The 17,378-nt window shown below is 35.3% G+C and overlaps 1 protein-coding gene across 2 annotated transcripts in view; it reads left to right on the plus strand.

The window, feature by feature from the left end:
* The window catches only part of LOC114254745 (epidermal growth factor receptor substrate 15-like 1), a 129,203-nt gene that overhangs the window by 79,865 nt on the left and 31,960 nt on the right, over positions 1–17,378 (plus strand). For both annotated transcript variants that reach the window (XM_036286121.1, XM_036286124.1), the window contains one exon: positions 15,507–15,812. In XM_036286121.1, coding sequence (XP_036142014.1) covers positions 15,507–15,812 — 306 coding nt within the window. The remainder of the gene's footprint in view (positions 1–15,506; positions 15,813–17,378) is intronic.

Raw genomic sequence — 17,378 nt, forward strand, 5'->3', positions numbered from 1 at the left:
GCGTTATCCAATGTGCATCACGTGGAGGATGCCGGACGGATTGTGCACATCGTGCGCGCGCGCGTGTGTATGTGTTTCACAGCAAGGGTAAAAACCTTGTAGTTCGTTACGCGCGCGCTTGCGACTGTTCCTTGCGACTTCTTAAATATTGTTTTATGTTGTTTCAAATGCGTTCAAATGTCTACGCGGTATTTTGAAAATTTTGTATACAAGCTCAATACTCTACGATAATCGTCTGTGTGTTAAACATTTGTTTTAAAGCCTTTATACGTAAACATTACATCTAAACATTACGATTACGCACCTACTCACATGCCGTAATGTTTACAAGTAATGTTTATGTACAAAGAGACTTTGAAATAAATATTCAGTACACAGACGACTCTCGTAGTGTATTGAGCTCGTATATGAAATTTTCAAAATGACGTGTAGACATTTGCCTGCAATAGAAGTTGTACAAATAATCGCACTTCTTGAAGATTTTTGCGTGCGTCATATAGCGCATTGTGTTGGTGTGTGTATTTCTGTAGTGAGTAGAGTTTGGATATCAAGAGACAGGACGTTATACGAGATATGAAGGCAGTGGTCGTCAAATAACTACTGTCAGACAAGATCGAGAAATTGTTTGCCACGTTTTGCAAAGACGGACAATAACTGCAAGGAATATTTGCAATGAATTTCATTTACATAATGTATCTGAACAAATGATTCGTAATCGTTTAAGAGAAGCCGACCTTTGTTCTCGTTCTCGTGCGAGTGCCGAGGCTTACCCTTAGACATCGTCAGATTTGTCTTCAATTTGTGCGCAATCACATAAATCGGACCACAAAGAAACGGAAAAATATGTACTTTTCTGATGAATCACGTTTCTGTCTTTACAGCAATGACGCTCGTACATGTACTTAGCGTCGACGAAATGAACGCTATGATCGGCGCTGCGTTATGCTAGTACGAGACCATAACGGTGATTCTGTGATGGTGTGGGTGTGTATTTCAAGGACAGAACGAACTGATCTTGCCACCTCCTGCAATCACAAGTGTTTGATACATAAATGAAATTCTTTGACCTCACATATTGCCTCTACGTTTATCGCATTCGAATTTTATAGGAATTATGCAGGACAACACTCGTCCTCATACGGCAAATGTAACTAGACGCTTTCTTGAGCGACACCATATATTGCTGGATCATCCCGCCAATAGTCTACACTTAAATTTAATTGAACATGTTTGAGACGAGATGAAACGACGTTTAAGAAGTCGCAAGAAACATTCACAGAATTTAAGTGAGTTGGAAGAAGCGCTTAACCAAATTTGGCACGAAATTCTGGAGGACTTTATTAAGAGGTGCATAAGCATGCGAAAACGTTTACAAGCAGTAATTGATTAGAGAGGAGGCAACACACAATATTGAACACGCATGCACATGACACGTTCCCTGTCTACACACAACACACACACACACACACACACACACAACCTCTACGTGATGCACATTGGATAACGCTAATGCCGGCTGTAAACGTCATTAAAAAAAAAATGTAAGGTTGACTTTGTAGCTTGGTCAAAAGAATGTAGAGAAATTGTTGAAAAAACGTAAACAATTTCAGCAATTCCAAGAATGATAAACACGTGGAATAAAAATGTTTTATTCCATGAACCTTAGTGTTTATTACTGGGGGGTAATCGTACTATAAAACTTTGCTTTAGCGATGTGATTGAATTTTTCTTCACAACAGTACATTCAACTAAATGAAATTTAGTTTAAGAAAAAAATGTAAAATATGCGATTTTTTACGTAATCTTCGCGATTTGTTGTTAGAAAAAGTAAATCTGTAAAAAAATTAATAACATTCAAAAGTGCAAACTTTTAGCTTTCCAACCCTTTTTTGCTGAGCGCTGTACGTTGATCTGTTCACGAGTAACAAGCGATGAAAGTCAAAATGATCATTTTTTCTTAAAATTTCAATAACTCAATCAAAAAAAATCGTACAGCAATGAACAATCACTCAAAATAAAGGAAAAAGATCTCGCTATAAGATGCAAGCAACAGAAATTCTTTATGATTTTTTTTACGTCAGATGCAGCGCCGCAAATTTGCATAAAAAATTTTTATTATAACGGATCAAGCTGTATCATTGTGCCACGTTGGTGAAAAGAAAGATAACTGAAATCGCCAAAAAGCGTTTGAAAGAAGAAGTTTTATGCTTTATAACGCTTTTTAGGTTTTGATTCTACGATAATTTTTCGCCGAGTTCCAGCAGTTTGAAAATAGCCTAAATTTTCAATATATAAAAAGTGTTCTTTATTTATTTTTTTTTTTAGTAGTGGGGTGTGTGTGTGTGTGTGTGTGTGTGTGTGTGTGTGTGTGTGTGTGTGTGTGTGTGTGTGTGTACACACCACACACCACTACTAAAAAAAAAAAAATAAAAAACACTTTTTATATATTGAAAATTTAGGCTATTTTCAAACTGCTGGAACTCGGCGAAAAATTATCGTAGAATCAAAAGTATGTATATATGTATATATATATATACTTTTTTTTAAAGACGATTTTTCTTTTCAGAAAAATGTATGTGCGTGTATTATGTATAGCCATTGATTGATTGTACCAGGCGCTCCGCGTAAGCGCTCGCATCTGACGGTGAGTTGCGCCACCCTTGTCTACCTTTTATACGCGACTCATAATAGGGCTATTTTTTTTATAATTTAAAAACTAAACTTTAAACAAAATTTTGGGAAAGGAAAAATCGTCTCAGAATTAAACCAGGAATGCCACATTTTAAGGACAAAAAGTTGTTTCGGATCACCCTGCAAAATACTAACAAGGGAACGGACAGAAGTGTCCCTCACCGATTTTAATAAGTTCTGCATATTTTGTATCAGAACATAAAAAAATATTAGACCCATATTTTTTTCTAGTGATGTATCTCGACGTTTAGGAATTGAAACCACTCCTCGAAAATAACACATTTTTTGTTTTTGGCGAATATCTTTGAAAATATAAAATTTATAAAAAAGTGTTCTATTTCGTAAAAAGGTTTTTTTAAGCATCTTTTTTTTCACTCTTTGTGGTACTTCCACGAATCCAACACGTTATTTTACAATATTATAAACACAGGTAAACAAACTAACAGTCCACTTGCACCTTTCTTGCAATGACGTCAAATATTCCACGCTTCTAAAACTGTTGTGATATACGCTGGAGTAACTGCCATCTTTTTAGTCGATTGATAGGAACATCGGTTAAATTAACCTCCGGTAAATTTGTTAGCGGCTCGCCTATTAAGAAATGCGCCGGTGTTAATGCTTGAATGTCGTTTGAATGTGAAGAAAGCTGACACAACGGTCTGAAGTTCAAACACGCCTCGATCTGAATCAATACGGTATTCAACTACTCAAACGTAAGCCGAGTCTCGCCGACGATTCTCCTCAAATGATACTTGCACCACTTTATTTCTTCCCATAACCCGCCCATGTGAGGAGCCTGAGGTGGGATAAAATTCCATTGAATATTGCAGGAGGTGCAATACTCATTTAAGGGACCGCGAAACTTTATCTCTGAACTATGTAGTTCGCTGAGCTTTCTTTTTGTTCCCGCAAGATTGGTCGCGTTGTCATTATATATTGTACGTGGATAACCTTGTCTTTCCACGAAGCGTCGCAAAGCGCCGATGAACCCGTCCGCGGTTAAGTCGCTAACCGTCTTCAAATGTACGGTCTTGGTAGAAAAACATATAAACAATGCAATATAAGATTTTATAGTTTTTTGCCCTCGCCCTCGACTCACCAACGTAATGAGCGAGCCTGCATAGTCTATTCCTACGACAGTGAATGCTCGACGACAAGTCACTCGATCCACCGGCAGTGATCCCATGATCTGTTGCATTGGTTTTGGCTTAACTTTAAAACACATCACGCATTCGCGAACTACCCTACGAGCTAATCTACGTCCATTCGTTGGCCAATATTGCTCACGCATTGAGAACAACAATGCTTGCGGGCCGGTATGGAGCATTCTCCGATGTTCACGCTCGAACAGCAGCAGAGTGAGTCGACATTTCGCGGGTAATATGATTGGATGTTTTTTGTTATAATTTAGCATTGACTTCTGGAGTCTACCGCCCTGAGCACCCGTCACCATCAATGAATGGGCTCATGATGGCTAAAGCACTGCTCGAGTGACAGTCTCTCCTCTTTGACAAATTGTGCAACTTGTTTGCAAAAAAGCACTTTTGACTATGTTTGATTAATTTTAAATGCGCTGAGTTTATTTCATCTATCATCAGACTTGTTAGACTGCGATCCACTGGCTCGCGTCTTATATTTGAATAGAATCGATAGCACCAAGCTAATATTTTCTCAATTTTTGCCAATGATGAAAATTTGGTTAACATTTTTTCTATTATTGAATTAGATGTAATTTGACTTGTGAATGATTGTAAATTTCTTTTCTGTTCTGATTGTACAACCCGAAGCTCTTGGTCAGAAGGTTCCGGAATTTGACACGGCCAATGAATCGCATCATCCGACAACCAAGTTGGACCCGACCACCATAATGAATTTGTGCTTAAATTGTCAAGGCTAACCCCCCGCGAGATCAAATCAGCTGGGTTTTCCTTGCTTGACACATGCCTCCAGTGCCTTATGGGTAAAATAGATTGAATTTTACTAATGCGATTCGCGATGAATGTTTTCTGTCGACTCACATCCCCCGCTATCCACGCGAGAACTATAGTCGAATCGCTCCACGCGTATGTCTCGTGAATCCGAATCGGCAACGAACCGACCACCTACCGAATCAACTCGACCAACACTACCGCTCCACACAATTCTAGTCGCAGAATCATCAATTTTTTAATTGGAGCCACCCGTGACTTGGCCCACAGCAGCCTCGCGACACCATAATTTGTTTCATCGACTGCTTGTACGTATACACACGCGCCATATGCTTGCTCGGAAGCGTCGCAGAATGCGTGCAAATTCACTTGTACCGAATTGGCAACTTTTATCACTCGTCTTGGTATTTCTATCGCCCAAAATCTCGACAACTCCACATAATCAAGCTCTGCTCTCTGCAGTTCTGTCGGTATGTCTTTGTCCCAAGCAAGATTTAATTGCCACGTAGTTTGCATCATTAATTTAGCTTTAGTTATCAATGGGCTTGCTAGTTCTAACGGATCGAACAGCCTTGAAATTGAAGACAGTAATTGCCGTTTTGTTCGTGCTTTGGGCATGACTATTGACTCGAACTAAAACTCGTCGTGCTTAGGCTTCCATCGAATACCTAGTGTTTTTGCTACGTCTTGCTCGTCTGTTATTGTGTGAAATTCGGCGTCACCGTCGCCGCTCTGGTCGCCGAATAATTCTTCAATCTTGTTCGATCGCCATTTATGCAACTTGAATCGACTTGACCTCAACAATTCTATTATTTTGCTAATTAAATATTTAGCTTCCGCAACATTGTTCGCTCCCGTCAAGAGATCGTCCACATATAAATTTTTCAACAGAACTCGTGCCGCTTGTGGATGCCGAGTCTCAGCTACGCTGACTAATTGTCGAATGCATCTTACCGCTAAAAAAGGTGCGCATGCTTGTCCGTATGTCACGGTATTTAACCGATATTCTTGTATACGTTCGTCAGGTGAAAAACGTCACAAAATACATTGATAATCGCGATCGCAGTTCTGTACGAGAATTTGCTTGTACATTTTTTGCAAATCAGCTATAATTACAACGGGATGTATTCTGAATCACAAAATAATCTTTATTAACGAATCTTGCAACGTAGCGCTTACCATCAATGTATCATTTAATGATAATCCCGTGCTTGTCTTACACGACGCATTGAAAACAACGCGAAGTTTCGTGGTAGCGGCTGACTCTTGCCATACTCCGTGATGGGGTAAATAGCGCGCGATCGAGTCATCGACCTCGGTGAGACGGCAGTCATATGATTTAAGTTTATGTATTCTTGCATGAACTCACTGTATGATTTTCTGAGTCGATTATTACTCTTAAATTTTTGTTCTAAATATATTAATCGTTTCTCGGCAATGGATCGCGATTCTCCGAGCTCCGTTTTATTTTCGCGGAAAGGCTGTCGAATGATAAATCTGCCTTCCTTGTCTTGAGTATGAGTACTTATAAAAAATTGTTCGCACGCTTGTTTCTCGCTTGATAATATTGTGTTCCGACCTGAGTAATTCTCGATTTCCTCGATTTCCCAAAATTTCGCGATGGTTTTATCTATTGAATTTTGTGTACTCAAACATACGTGAAGATTTACTTCGCTGTCCGCGAGGCATCGCGCCGGAACAGGGCCCGAAATAATCCAGCCGAACTTTGTATTATGTAACGTTGGCATGTTATTTCCCAGAAAAGATTTTCGAAGGCTCTAATATACTTAAAAAGAATTTGCCTCCCAACAACATGTCCACTTGACTAGACAAAAAATATGTAGCATTGGCTAATTTTAAGGTCTTTGTAATTTCTAAATTTCTTGTATCGATCGCAGCAGAAGGTACGTTTCTTGTTATTTGCAGTACGACTAAACAAAATGCAGACAAACTAATTCGTCATCCGTGACTCAATCGTAATTCGACAACCTTGAGTAATGCGACAAGTTAAATTGTTAATTCCGGTAATTACTTCCTGAACGCATGCTGATTTTATATTTAATTTCGCGCAAGCAGCCGACGTTATAAAGTTTGCTTCGCTAGCACTATCAAGTGAAATGCGAATGGTTTGACACAACCCATTACCGCCCTTGACGTTTACTATTGCAGTTGCCATTAATACTTTGACTCGGACGTTCGCGTTTAGATGCATGATATACAGACAAATTGACGTTAGATCGCTCGCTCTGGACATTCTTATCGATAACGGCACGCCGGGGCAGCTTCCGCGGTAACTAGCTTTTCATCCGGATGACAGAGTGTATTTATTACAGAGTGTGTCGTTTATTACATGTTCTACATGAAGAAGCTCTACACGTGTTAACTACATGATCGCAGACGATCGCACACGATTTTGCAGACAATTAAAACAAAGTCTCAACTGCTTGACTAAATTGGTTTGTTCTCGCGCCGAGAGAGTCACAAATTTTTTGCAAGTATATATAAAGTGGAGGACCTTTATATACGTAGCATCGCCCGGATGCGGACGCCGCCGTCGCCAATCGATGTACTCGCCGAGTGGCTCTTAGATACCGCGGTCAGATTCGCAGATCCAGATTGCCCTCGTGTGTGATCGTTACTTCTTTCTGGTTTTGATGCAGCCTTAAATTCCTTGGCAGTAGATTGCTTCAGGCCACTTTGCAAACTCAATCGCTCCAGCATGTGAACTCGTCGCTGCAGAAATTTGAATAAGGTGTCGATCGATAACTCGTTTTTATTTTCCACGCTTTCTTCCCATTGTCGTCGAGTAATCTTGTCAAGCTTTTCTTCTATCATATATATTATAAGCGAATCTCCCCATAGAGCTGTAGCGGAGTCCTTGGATTTAGTCTGGAGATGTTTTCGAAAGCGGTCGATCAATTCCTGAAGAGCAACAGCTGATTCCCGCTCGATCTTCTGAGTGTCAAATAAACATTCCACGTGTCTTTTTCTTATCGCCTTTTTATCTTTGTAACGGCTCTTTAGCAATGCCCAAGCCAACTCGTAATTTTCCGCCGAAACTTCGATGGACTTGATAACCCTAGCTGCGTTTTCAGATAATGCTCCAGCTAGGTGCAAACAACTCGCTATTGTGAATTAGCGTTGCAAACGAATCTGAAAATCGCTTCCAATCCTGGACATAGCCGGAGAAAGTCGGAAGTTTTACGATCGGTAATTTGAGCCTTGTTTCTCCATTGTACGCTCCTCGCGATGAACTAGCGGCGCTCAACATTCTGATTAACTCCGTTTGCTGCTCCAGTACGCTAGAGATACTGTAACAGAGATTCGCCAATGTGCCGTCTTGGGATAAAACCGGATATCGGATATGACGTTTTTGATGGCGGTTTATTTTGATTGTAAATGCAAGAATACAATATATATATTTTTTTATTTGTAGTTATTGATATTTAATAATCGTGAACAAAATAAATATTAAAACACAATATATTTAAAAAAAAGGTTTAGGCATATTTCATTAATTTTCCCATGTAAGGTTAAGTAATATAAATTGATTATTAAGAAATTATATATTATTATATATAAATACATATTATGTTTATATACACATTATGTATTATAAATATAATTTAAGCATTGTATTTAGACTCGCAGAAAAATATGTGCAACCTCAGGTTTCTCTCTGATTTTATATTCTATTTGGTAGACACGTAGACACTCTGTTTTTTTTTGACAGGTGACAGGTTAGGTCGGCTAGGCTTTCTCTGTCAGTTATATCTATCTTTCTCTCTCATACTTCCGGTTATACCCCAAGCGACGGGAGCCAATCAGAAATCGTTAACGCATCGGCGAATCTCTGTTATAGTATCTCTACAGTACGCGCGTGATTGCATCGTTGCTACTTGTCGCCGTACTTTCAGTTGACTTGTAACTTGATATCGTTTTTGGTAAAATATGCCTTTAGCTCGATTATCGTGCTTCAAACTCGTCGTCCTCTCATTGATCTTCGGCTGACAACTCCTCGTCATCGCTGGCAATTAGTAATTGCTTTTGTAATTGTTCAAATTCCTCATGAATTTTATCCAGCCTTTCGGCATAAATTGTATTCGTTTCTGCGTCGGCAGTTACTTGCTTGTGAGCTACTCTTTCGGCATATTTCCATATTGGTTTGCTTGCCCTTGATGTATCGTCGTTTCCTTCGTATCTCTTTGCACAATTCTTTACTCATGATTGATGAATATCTTGATTCTTCCCTTGAATGTTCAGCTTGCTGTGAACTTCACGATTTCTCAACAGTTTCAACACAACTTTATTTGCTGATCTAGCACTCTTGCAACTTGAATAATCCGGTTCGAAGGACCATGTACGGGATAGAGAATGAATCGTTTCTATGCAACTTAATTATTTATTATAATTCGTCAAAGGTATTACAATCATTAGTCGCGAGAATACATAAGAGGAATTCGTGGATGCGAACGAGTCGAGAGCCGAACGAGAAGTGGAGGAGAGCTCGGTTTCCTAAATAAAATCTCTCGGTTTGACAACAAATGTCGATTTCTCTCGACTAAGGTCGAGTATACCACGGATCGAGTCTCAACAATGTAATTAAGATTAATTTGTTTTTATGATCTAATAAAACAGTGCTCGGAATTAGTTGCACATTTCGCCTCGATTCCTGAGGCACCGCCTGCTATGCCCCCACTACCGCTGTAGGCTTGACGGCCGAGCCGCCGATCGCGCGCGTGGCCTTGTGTCTCAAGAGCGTTCTACGATAGATATGCCTGGTCCATTCGCGTGATTAAAAAATTCTCTTGCGCTGTGAATATTTTTTTTATTTTTACAGACAATTAAAGTTATTAATAATATTTTTCCTCCTGGGTGATGTGGAAAGCTATTGACAAAATTGCAATTATTACATTGTGTTATATTATGCTCATTATATGTATATACAAATATGTTTATAAACGTAAAAATAATATTAATAACTTTAATTGTCTGTAAAAATAAAAAAATTATTCACAGCGCAAGAAAATTGTTTAATCACGCGAATAGACCAGGCATATCTATCGTAGAACGCTCCTGAGACACAAGGCCACGCGCGCGTTCGGCGGCTCGGCCGTCAAGCCTACAGCGGTAGTGGGGGCATAGCAGGCGGTGCCTCAGGAATCGAGGCGAAATGTGCAACTAATTCCGAGCACTGATATTAAAATATACGCAGAAGTTATTGAAAGCGACGCGATTAATCCTTTAATGTTTAACCAGCATGGTTTGGTATCGTTTACTTCAATCATTCAGCACTCAGTGAAAATGACGAAAATATCCATAAGAAATATCCGAGTATTTTCGAGTAAGTATGCTCTTTCCGAATCTGATCTTTCGAAAAAATTCGAAATTTTTAATGATTTTTGAGATTAAAAAAAAGAACCTATTTTTTACAGGTTTTTTTGGTTTTAATTCGAAATTTTAATCATGATACACCTTTGATATTTGGTCGGAACCTTTTTAAACCGTGCAATTTTTGTTTGAACTTAAAAATTATGTACTTAGTTAAATGAATTTCATCATGGTGGATGCAATATGGCAGTCGAAACGTCAGAAAATACCAAAATTTTGCTTTTTTGTACATGCTAAATGTAAAATAATAAATATTGTGAAAATTGTAATTTAAACTTATGCAAGATATGCTTCTTAAAATCACATATGTGAATAATAAACATAGAAAAAAATAAACTATATATAATATAAAAAATATAATAAAAATAAAATAAAAAATATAAATTACAAAATGTTAAAATAATTAAAAACTTTGAAAAGGACAAAAAAATATTTAAAAAATAAATTAAAAAAACAAAAAGATTCTCAACAAGATTCTACCTTCTCGCGGTGAGAATCGGGCAATATTGATTACATCAGTGGCAAAAGATGTTGAGAAAAAGCGTACGTACGCGTGCACACAGACGCATACATGCGTAGATAAATGCGTATATACATATTTGCATATTTATATAATAATAATTGGTCATTTAAACAAAAGTTAGTATGTACTTGATTGTGTGCGCATATTATCATATACAGTTAAATAAAGATAATATTATTTATATTTTGGAATTTTCCAATACCCAACAGATGTAAATTTTGAAATTTTATACGATTTTTTCGAGGAAAGTGCAAAAAAATTCATGAAAATCCTAAATTTTTACGATATATTCAATATTTTGAGGCGTCATTTTGGATTCTGCCATATTTGTTTGTTGTTAGTATTATTTTGTGATTATATTATATCAATTAGAATGGTTTTATGTATATTCGAGATTAATTATTAACGATATATATGAGAAAAAAAACGAAATTTTAGTATTTTCCGACGTTTTGATTGTTATATTGCATCCGCCATGGTAAAATTCATTTAATTAAGTACATAATTTTTAAGTTCAAACAAAAATTGCACGATTTAAAAAAGTTTTGACCAAATATTAAAGGTGTATCATGATCAAAATTTTGAATTAAAATAAAAAAAACCTGTAAAAAATAGATTCTTTTTTTTAATCTCAAAAATCATGAAGAATTTGGAATTTTTTCGAATTTTGAATATCAAAATTATACTCGAAAGAGAATACTCGAAAATACTCAGATATGCATTTCTTATGGATATTTTCGTCATTTTTACTGAGTGCTGAATGATTGAAGTAAACGATACGAAACAGTGCTGGTTTGACGTTAAAGGGTCAAAGAGTTAACGCAACACTACTTCTAACGCGACGCCTATAGCACGAGATTATCATCTCGTTTCGCCAATAATTGGGAACTCATATGTTATTATATATGACTGGTTTCGGCTTTTAATGATCTTTAATTTTTGTTCTTACAAAATTTTTTTAATGTTGCAAAAAAGGGTAGGGGTCAATTAAAAAATTGAAATTTAAAAAAAATATAAATATACAATTGTAAAGAGTATAAAATTCCATAAAACTTTTGTAAAGACCATTTTTTCATACACCTTATATTTTTAAAGATATTCGCCAGAAACGATAAAATGCGTTGTTTTCGAGAGATGGTTTTAATCTCTAAACATCGAGATATGCCGTTAAAAAAAGAAATAGTTTAATATTTTTTTATGTTCTACAAAATATCCAAAGCTCATTAAAATCAATGAGGGACATTTCTGTCCGTTTCTTTGTAAGTATCTAATAAGTGTATAATACTAGATTAGTCAACTTTATTCTTCTATTAGTTATAATATTAAGTGTTAAGTTGGTCTTCAGTTAACATAAAGAAGTTTCGAGACATACAAATTATATATTTTGTCAAGGACCGATTGTTTTAATTTAATAAGAAGCTTTATATCGGTAATATGAGATAAAAATTATTCAAACTTGTTGATTGGCTATAAGAAAGATCTCGAAGGTCCAGAAATTTTGTGGGTCGATTTTACCACCTTCAATTAATAAAAAAACGGCTCATTAAATGTGTGTGAATTGCCAATTATAAAATTTAAAACTGATCGTATTTTACATCCATTTTCTTTAAATTATAATTTATTTATTTAAAATATGTGTAATAGATTAATAACTCGGTTATTTTTTAAATTTAAATAATTTAAAAATTAGATAATTAATTTTAAAGCTTAAAAGTAATTACAATTGGCAATTCATAAAAATTTAATCGGCTGATTTTTTTTAGATTAATCGGAGTTAATGAGTAGCCCTGTATCTTGTAGCCAATTGGAACATCCGACATATTGTCGACGCATGAATATTAGCACAAAACATGAGAGCTTCATCTAATTTTGTCAAGTAATCGCAGAGGTCGCACTTAAGACTCGCATTTAAAATTGCACCATGTAAGATTGTAGCGTTGTTTGGTGTTGTTATTCACAAAAAATTTTTTTCACAAATTTGTGTTAACTGAATCGAGTTGGATGAAAGAAACCTCTTTGCAATACTGAATTTTCACGAAAAATTTTCATAAATGTTAAAAGCAAGTAAAGATGTCCATGTGAATCACACACGTGTGTCGACAGCCGCGATCATACGATCATCGTTATGCGGCGTCTCTCTCGCAGATAAATCTTTTTTTTTTTTTTAATTAATACCTATTATGTTGAAAAATGATCGTCGCCGATTTATCAGGTCTGTTTCTGGAGCGCGTAGATTGAACAAGATTCTGCGGAAACTGTTAGGAGCGCAGCATAAAGTGCTCACTGAGTAATTTTTTTTGCTAAATGCAGCCATTACCTTTTTTAAGTTTAAATTAGAGTCCTGTAAAAGAAAAGCAAAACTAGCATCTTAATTCTTAATTGATCGAGCATCGACGCCATGTTGAGCCATAAATTTGCGGTTGATTTGAAAAATTGAGGATTTCTATGGTTTGCAGTCAAATTAACAAAGCGATTATTTGCTGTCTTTTTCTATCTCCTTGTCGATGAAAAGAGAAAAGGAGACAGCATGTAGTTGTTTTGATCACTCGAAGCAGGTCGAAGAGTGATCAAAACAAGCGGGTATTAATAGTCATTCCCTTCACGCGCAGCACGCTACCACAAAAAGATTCGATATTGGTATCGCTATTGAAAAGCCAATAGGTTACGTATGAGAGTTAATGGTTGCGTTTAGCAGAAAAAACTGCTTTGCAATTTTTGTAAAATTTTTTATATTGATTTGTAGTGTGCGTTCTACTTAACGTTTGCAACAACTATGTAATTATTTCATTCTTATTTATTAAATATTAGACAAGAACAACTCATATAAACTGTGCGCCGACTATTTTATCAGTTTTGAAACACAGTTACTAAGCAATGCTCAGAAGCACCTTAAAACCCTTTTTTACTCACAAAAATATAAATAATTTATTGCGAAAAATAATACTTCAGGATTTAAACCTGGGTTTCTCATTATCCCGTGAGGGCGTCTTAGCCAGTTTGACCACCGAGGCGTATGGTATTATTATTTTTAACTTACTAGGAAAAAATATTTTCTGTATGCATAATATTAAGATGCTTAATAAAATAAGACGAGGACAAGCTTTTTTTACGATTCCCTAAAAATCTAGAACAAAGATGGAAGTAGATTGAATTGATACAGGAAAGAAAACTAAGTTGGAGAATAAAGCTGTTTATATTAAAGGTGCATTCGAGGAGAACGCTATTAGCGCTGTTAGTTTGTCCTTGTTCTACTTTTAATGAAGATAGACTGATACTGATAACTAATATTGTCTTCTGAACGCACTCAAGGCATTATTAACTATCGTTTGGTTTGATAGTTTGTTTTATAATTATCCCCTACGATTTTTGAAGTTTTTCATTATTTTATTTTAACTTGTCTCACATGAAAGTTTCTCTTCATATCAAAACTGAAACGATTCTGAAACCTTTAACAAAATATGTACGAGTTTATTTATATTTAACTTTTAGGACTTGAATTTTTTTGTAAATTTATTGAATTATGAGTATTTAAGTACGTAGCAGTAGCAGTAGCAGTAGCAGTAGCAGTGATATAAAAGTAGAAGGTGGTGCGGTTTCCAAGATTCTTTAGATCTAGGATCTATTATCACATCCCTCTGTGTTTTAGACTTAGGTCCTTAGTTATAACCTTTTATCGGAGGTCAAGTATAGGAGATCCCTTAATCTAACTTTTCTGAGATTTTCGGGTTTCACAAAGGCTCGTCTCCAAATCAAGTGTTTTTTATAGACAAGAGCAAGGGTAGTGACATAGGATGTGCGCTGTTTTCTTCGCTATGTCCGCACAAGCGACATACATCGTCATCTGCAATCTTCAGGTTAAGCAAGTGGGCTCCATAGTCACGTGACCCGTAAGGAGTTCTATTGTGATCCAGAGCCACTGTTTGATCATTGCTGCGAGTTCTGTTGCTTTGCTAATCGTCGGCCTTTTCATCAAGAACTTTGACCGGTGGCAGCACCGACTTGGTGGAAGCATTTATTCTATCTAAATAGATGCTCTTAATTCATCAGTTTTCTAGCTTTACCAGTAGCAAAGAAAAGTTTGATTGCTCGTTCCGGGATGCCTCTTTTCGTTGAGTCCTTTTTAGCCAGACAATCCGCTACCTTATTGCCTTTTATACCTTGGTGTCCTGGCATTCATACCAAAGTTACATTGTTTGATGTACGTTTGATATAGTCTCTCAAGTGTAGTCGTACTCGAGTGCAATTCCAAACCACTGAAGACTCAAAACTATTTAAGTACATAGTTAATACAAAATATTCTTAACCTTCTTTTATATAGACATTAAATAACTACTTTATATCTAAAAATCAGAGCCACTTGGTATAATAACGATGACAATGTGAACGTAGCATCGTAGATGCTGTTACCAAGTTTCACAATAGGTTCGAGTACTAGTGGCAGCTTTCTCTAAGCCTGATTTTGCTTTTTTTTAAATACAGACTCTAGTTTAGATCTAAAGTGATTAGAACTTTTATGAATCGTAATAAATACGCACATTTTCAGAAAATGTGACAGTAATGCACATTAGAAATCAAGATAATAATATCAATAAATTCTTAATATTAATAATTTATTTTTAAAACTCTTACTAGTTTCCTTTATTTCTTTTATTAAGATATCAATATTTAGAGTTTATTGTTAATAATTCTTAATACTAAAATTTTACTTACAAATAAGTATATAATACAAATTACTAATGATAAGTTTAATATCAATAACAAAAAAAATTATTACTAATGAGCATTTATAATACTTAAAAATATTTATTAGTATTTATATATAACACATTATTATTATTAAATATATTAATAATATTAATATTAGTTATCTGTATTAAATTATTAGTATTAATTAATGTTAAATATCTGATTACGTTCAATATTTTATCTTTTAATAAGATGTTAAGATTTAGGAATGGTAATTTTCTGTTAAGAATACAAAGGATCCCTTTGGAGAGGATCCCTTTGCCAATCTTCATGCACCTCCTCGACCCGAGAGCCCTAGTCCCGCTCTTCCACCGAAGAAAGCAAAGCAGCCACCTCCGCGTCCGGCTCCACCACGACCGAGTCAGGGACCTACTGGCCCATTGAGAGCGGCACCCGCACCTCCAACGCCTTCGCCCACTCCGGATCCATTTGCGAATGCAAATTCGGATCCATTTAGTTCTCAACAAACAATTGATAACAACAATAGTTTCACATCTTCTGGATTTGCCGATTTCAGCAATTTTGATTCTAAGGTGTGTATTTATATAATATTTTTCTCTATGTTAAATTGTAATTATATATTTCTTTTGTATTATTTGCTGTTTTTGTGCATTATTCTTTAATAAGCATTTTTAGCATCTCTATACGTTTTTTAAATAAAACCTAGAAAAACTTAACTATTTTTTATAATATGTTTAGTACTTATAAGTAAACTTGTCACCCAAGTGTTACAATTCGATTTTGATAAACTTTGAATACGTTATTTATAGTCTAGGTTAAAATAAAAGATGCGTATTCTTTTATTCCCGTATGGTCATTAAATAGGGAAAACATCCTTTAAAAAAAAATTGTTTTTATTTTTCTAAACCAATACCATCGAAACAGTAAAAGATATAAAAAAAGTTTGAGTAAAAATTGTATGACTTTTAATGTACTTCATAATGATGCATTTAGATTTTTCAAAAATGTCTTTTTTTTTTAACTTTTTTTTCTCAATTTTTGAAAATTTTAAAATGTATCATTGCCCGTTTTCACCAACGTGGTTCAGATCAGAGTTGGTGTGAACTACGTTCAAAATTGAACGCAGTTTAATCTTTGGTCAACTTATTTTGCTTTCATCCAATTTTATCTTTGTCTCGATCAACTGAACGCATACTTTATGCGTGCTAATTTTAACTGTATTTGTAACGAGTGATGTGATTAGTGCTAATGTGTTATATATATATATATATATATATATATATATATATATACCTATATATAAATATAAAATTAAATGTAACCTAGTTTATAATATTTGACACATTGATACATTCTATTACATTATTTATAAGAATAAATAATGAACACTGAACACTGAACACATTTGAACACTGTTTTTATTTAAACGAAATCTAATTTTGAATTCAATATCGTCCAAATCATCAAAGTAATTCATACGTAATTTAAATCTTCTGTCAATATGTCTTATAATATCTTCATCATCGGATGATGACAAAATATCATAATAAGCCATAATAATTTAATCATAATATGTATAATGCCAAGTACAGAAAATAATGTACCGCACATATAATCTTCAATAGTATACTGACGTTTCGCAAAATTCTTCTGCTTAAACGTTGTTCAAACTTATTAACCAACCAAAAATTGGCGTTCACAATGAACGCCGTTCAATCGATTAAACTTTTACTTAAAAAAATGATGGAACGCAAAATATTATTAATCGGAGTTTAAACTTGGTTCAAATTTTGAACCATGTTGGTGGAAACGGGCATATATAGCAACTTAAAGCATATTTGATAACAAATTCAATTATACATGAAAAATAGTGAATTCGAGTACTTACATTAATACGCATTGAGTGCGAACTTTTTTGGTGCACATATTTAAATTGTGCTTACTGTCTCAATGTAATCAGTATTATTGCATCCGTTAAATCCGCTCAGTTGTACTGACCGATCGATATATTGATTTCGCGGAAAAAGAGCGTTGTCAGCTATCATGAGCTTGACGACGAAATAAACAACGAAGTTAATAGCCCGATTACGCGAAAAGACGGATATATTTATAAACATTGTCAAAATTTTAAATAAAAA

This window comes from Monomorium pharaonis, chromosome 1 (genome assembly GCF_013373865.1).
Source record: "Monomorium pharaonis isolate MP-MQ-018 chromosome 1, ASM1337386v2, whole genome shotgun sequence".
Lineage (NCBI taxonomy): Eukaryota > Metazoa > Arthropoda > Insecta > Hymenoptera > Formicidae > Monomorium > Monomorium pharaonis.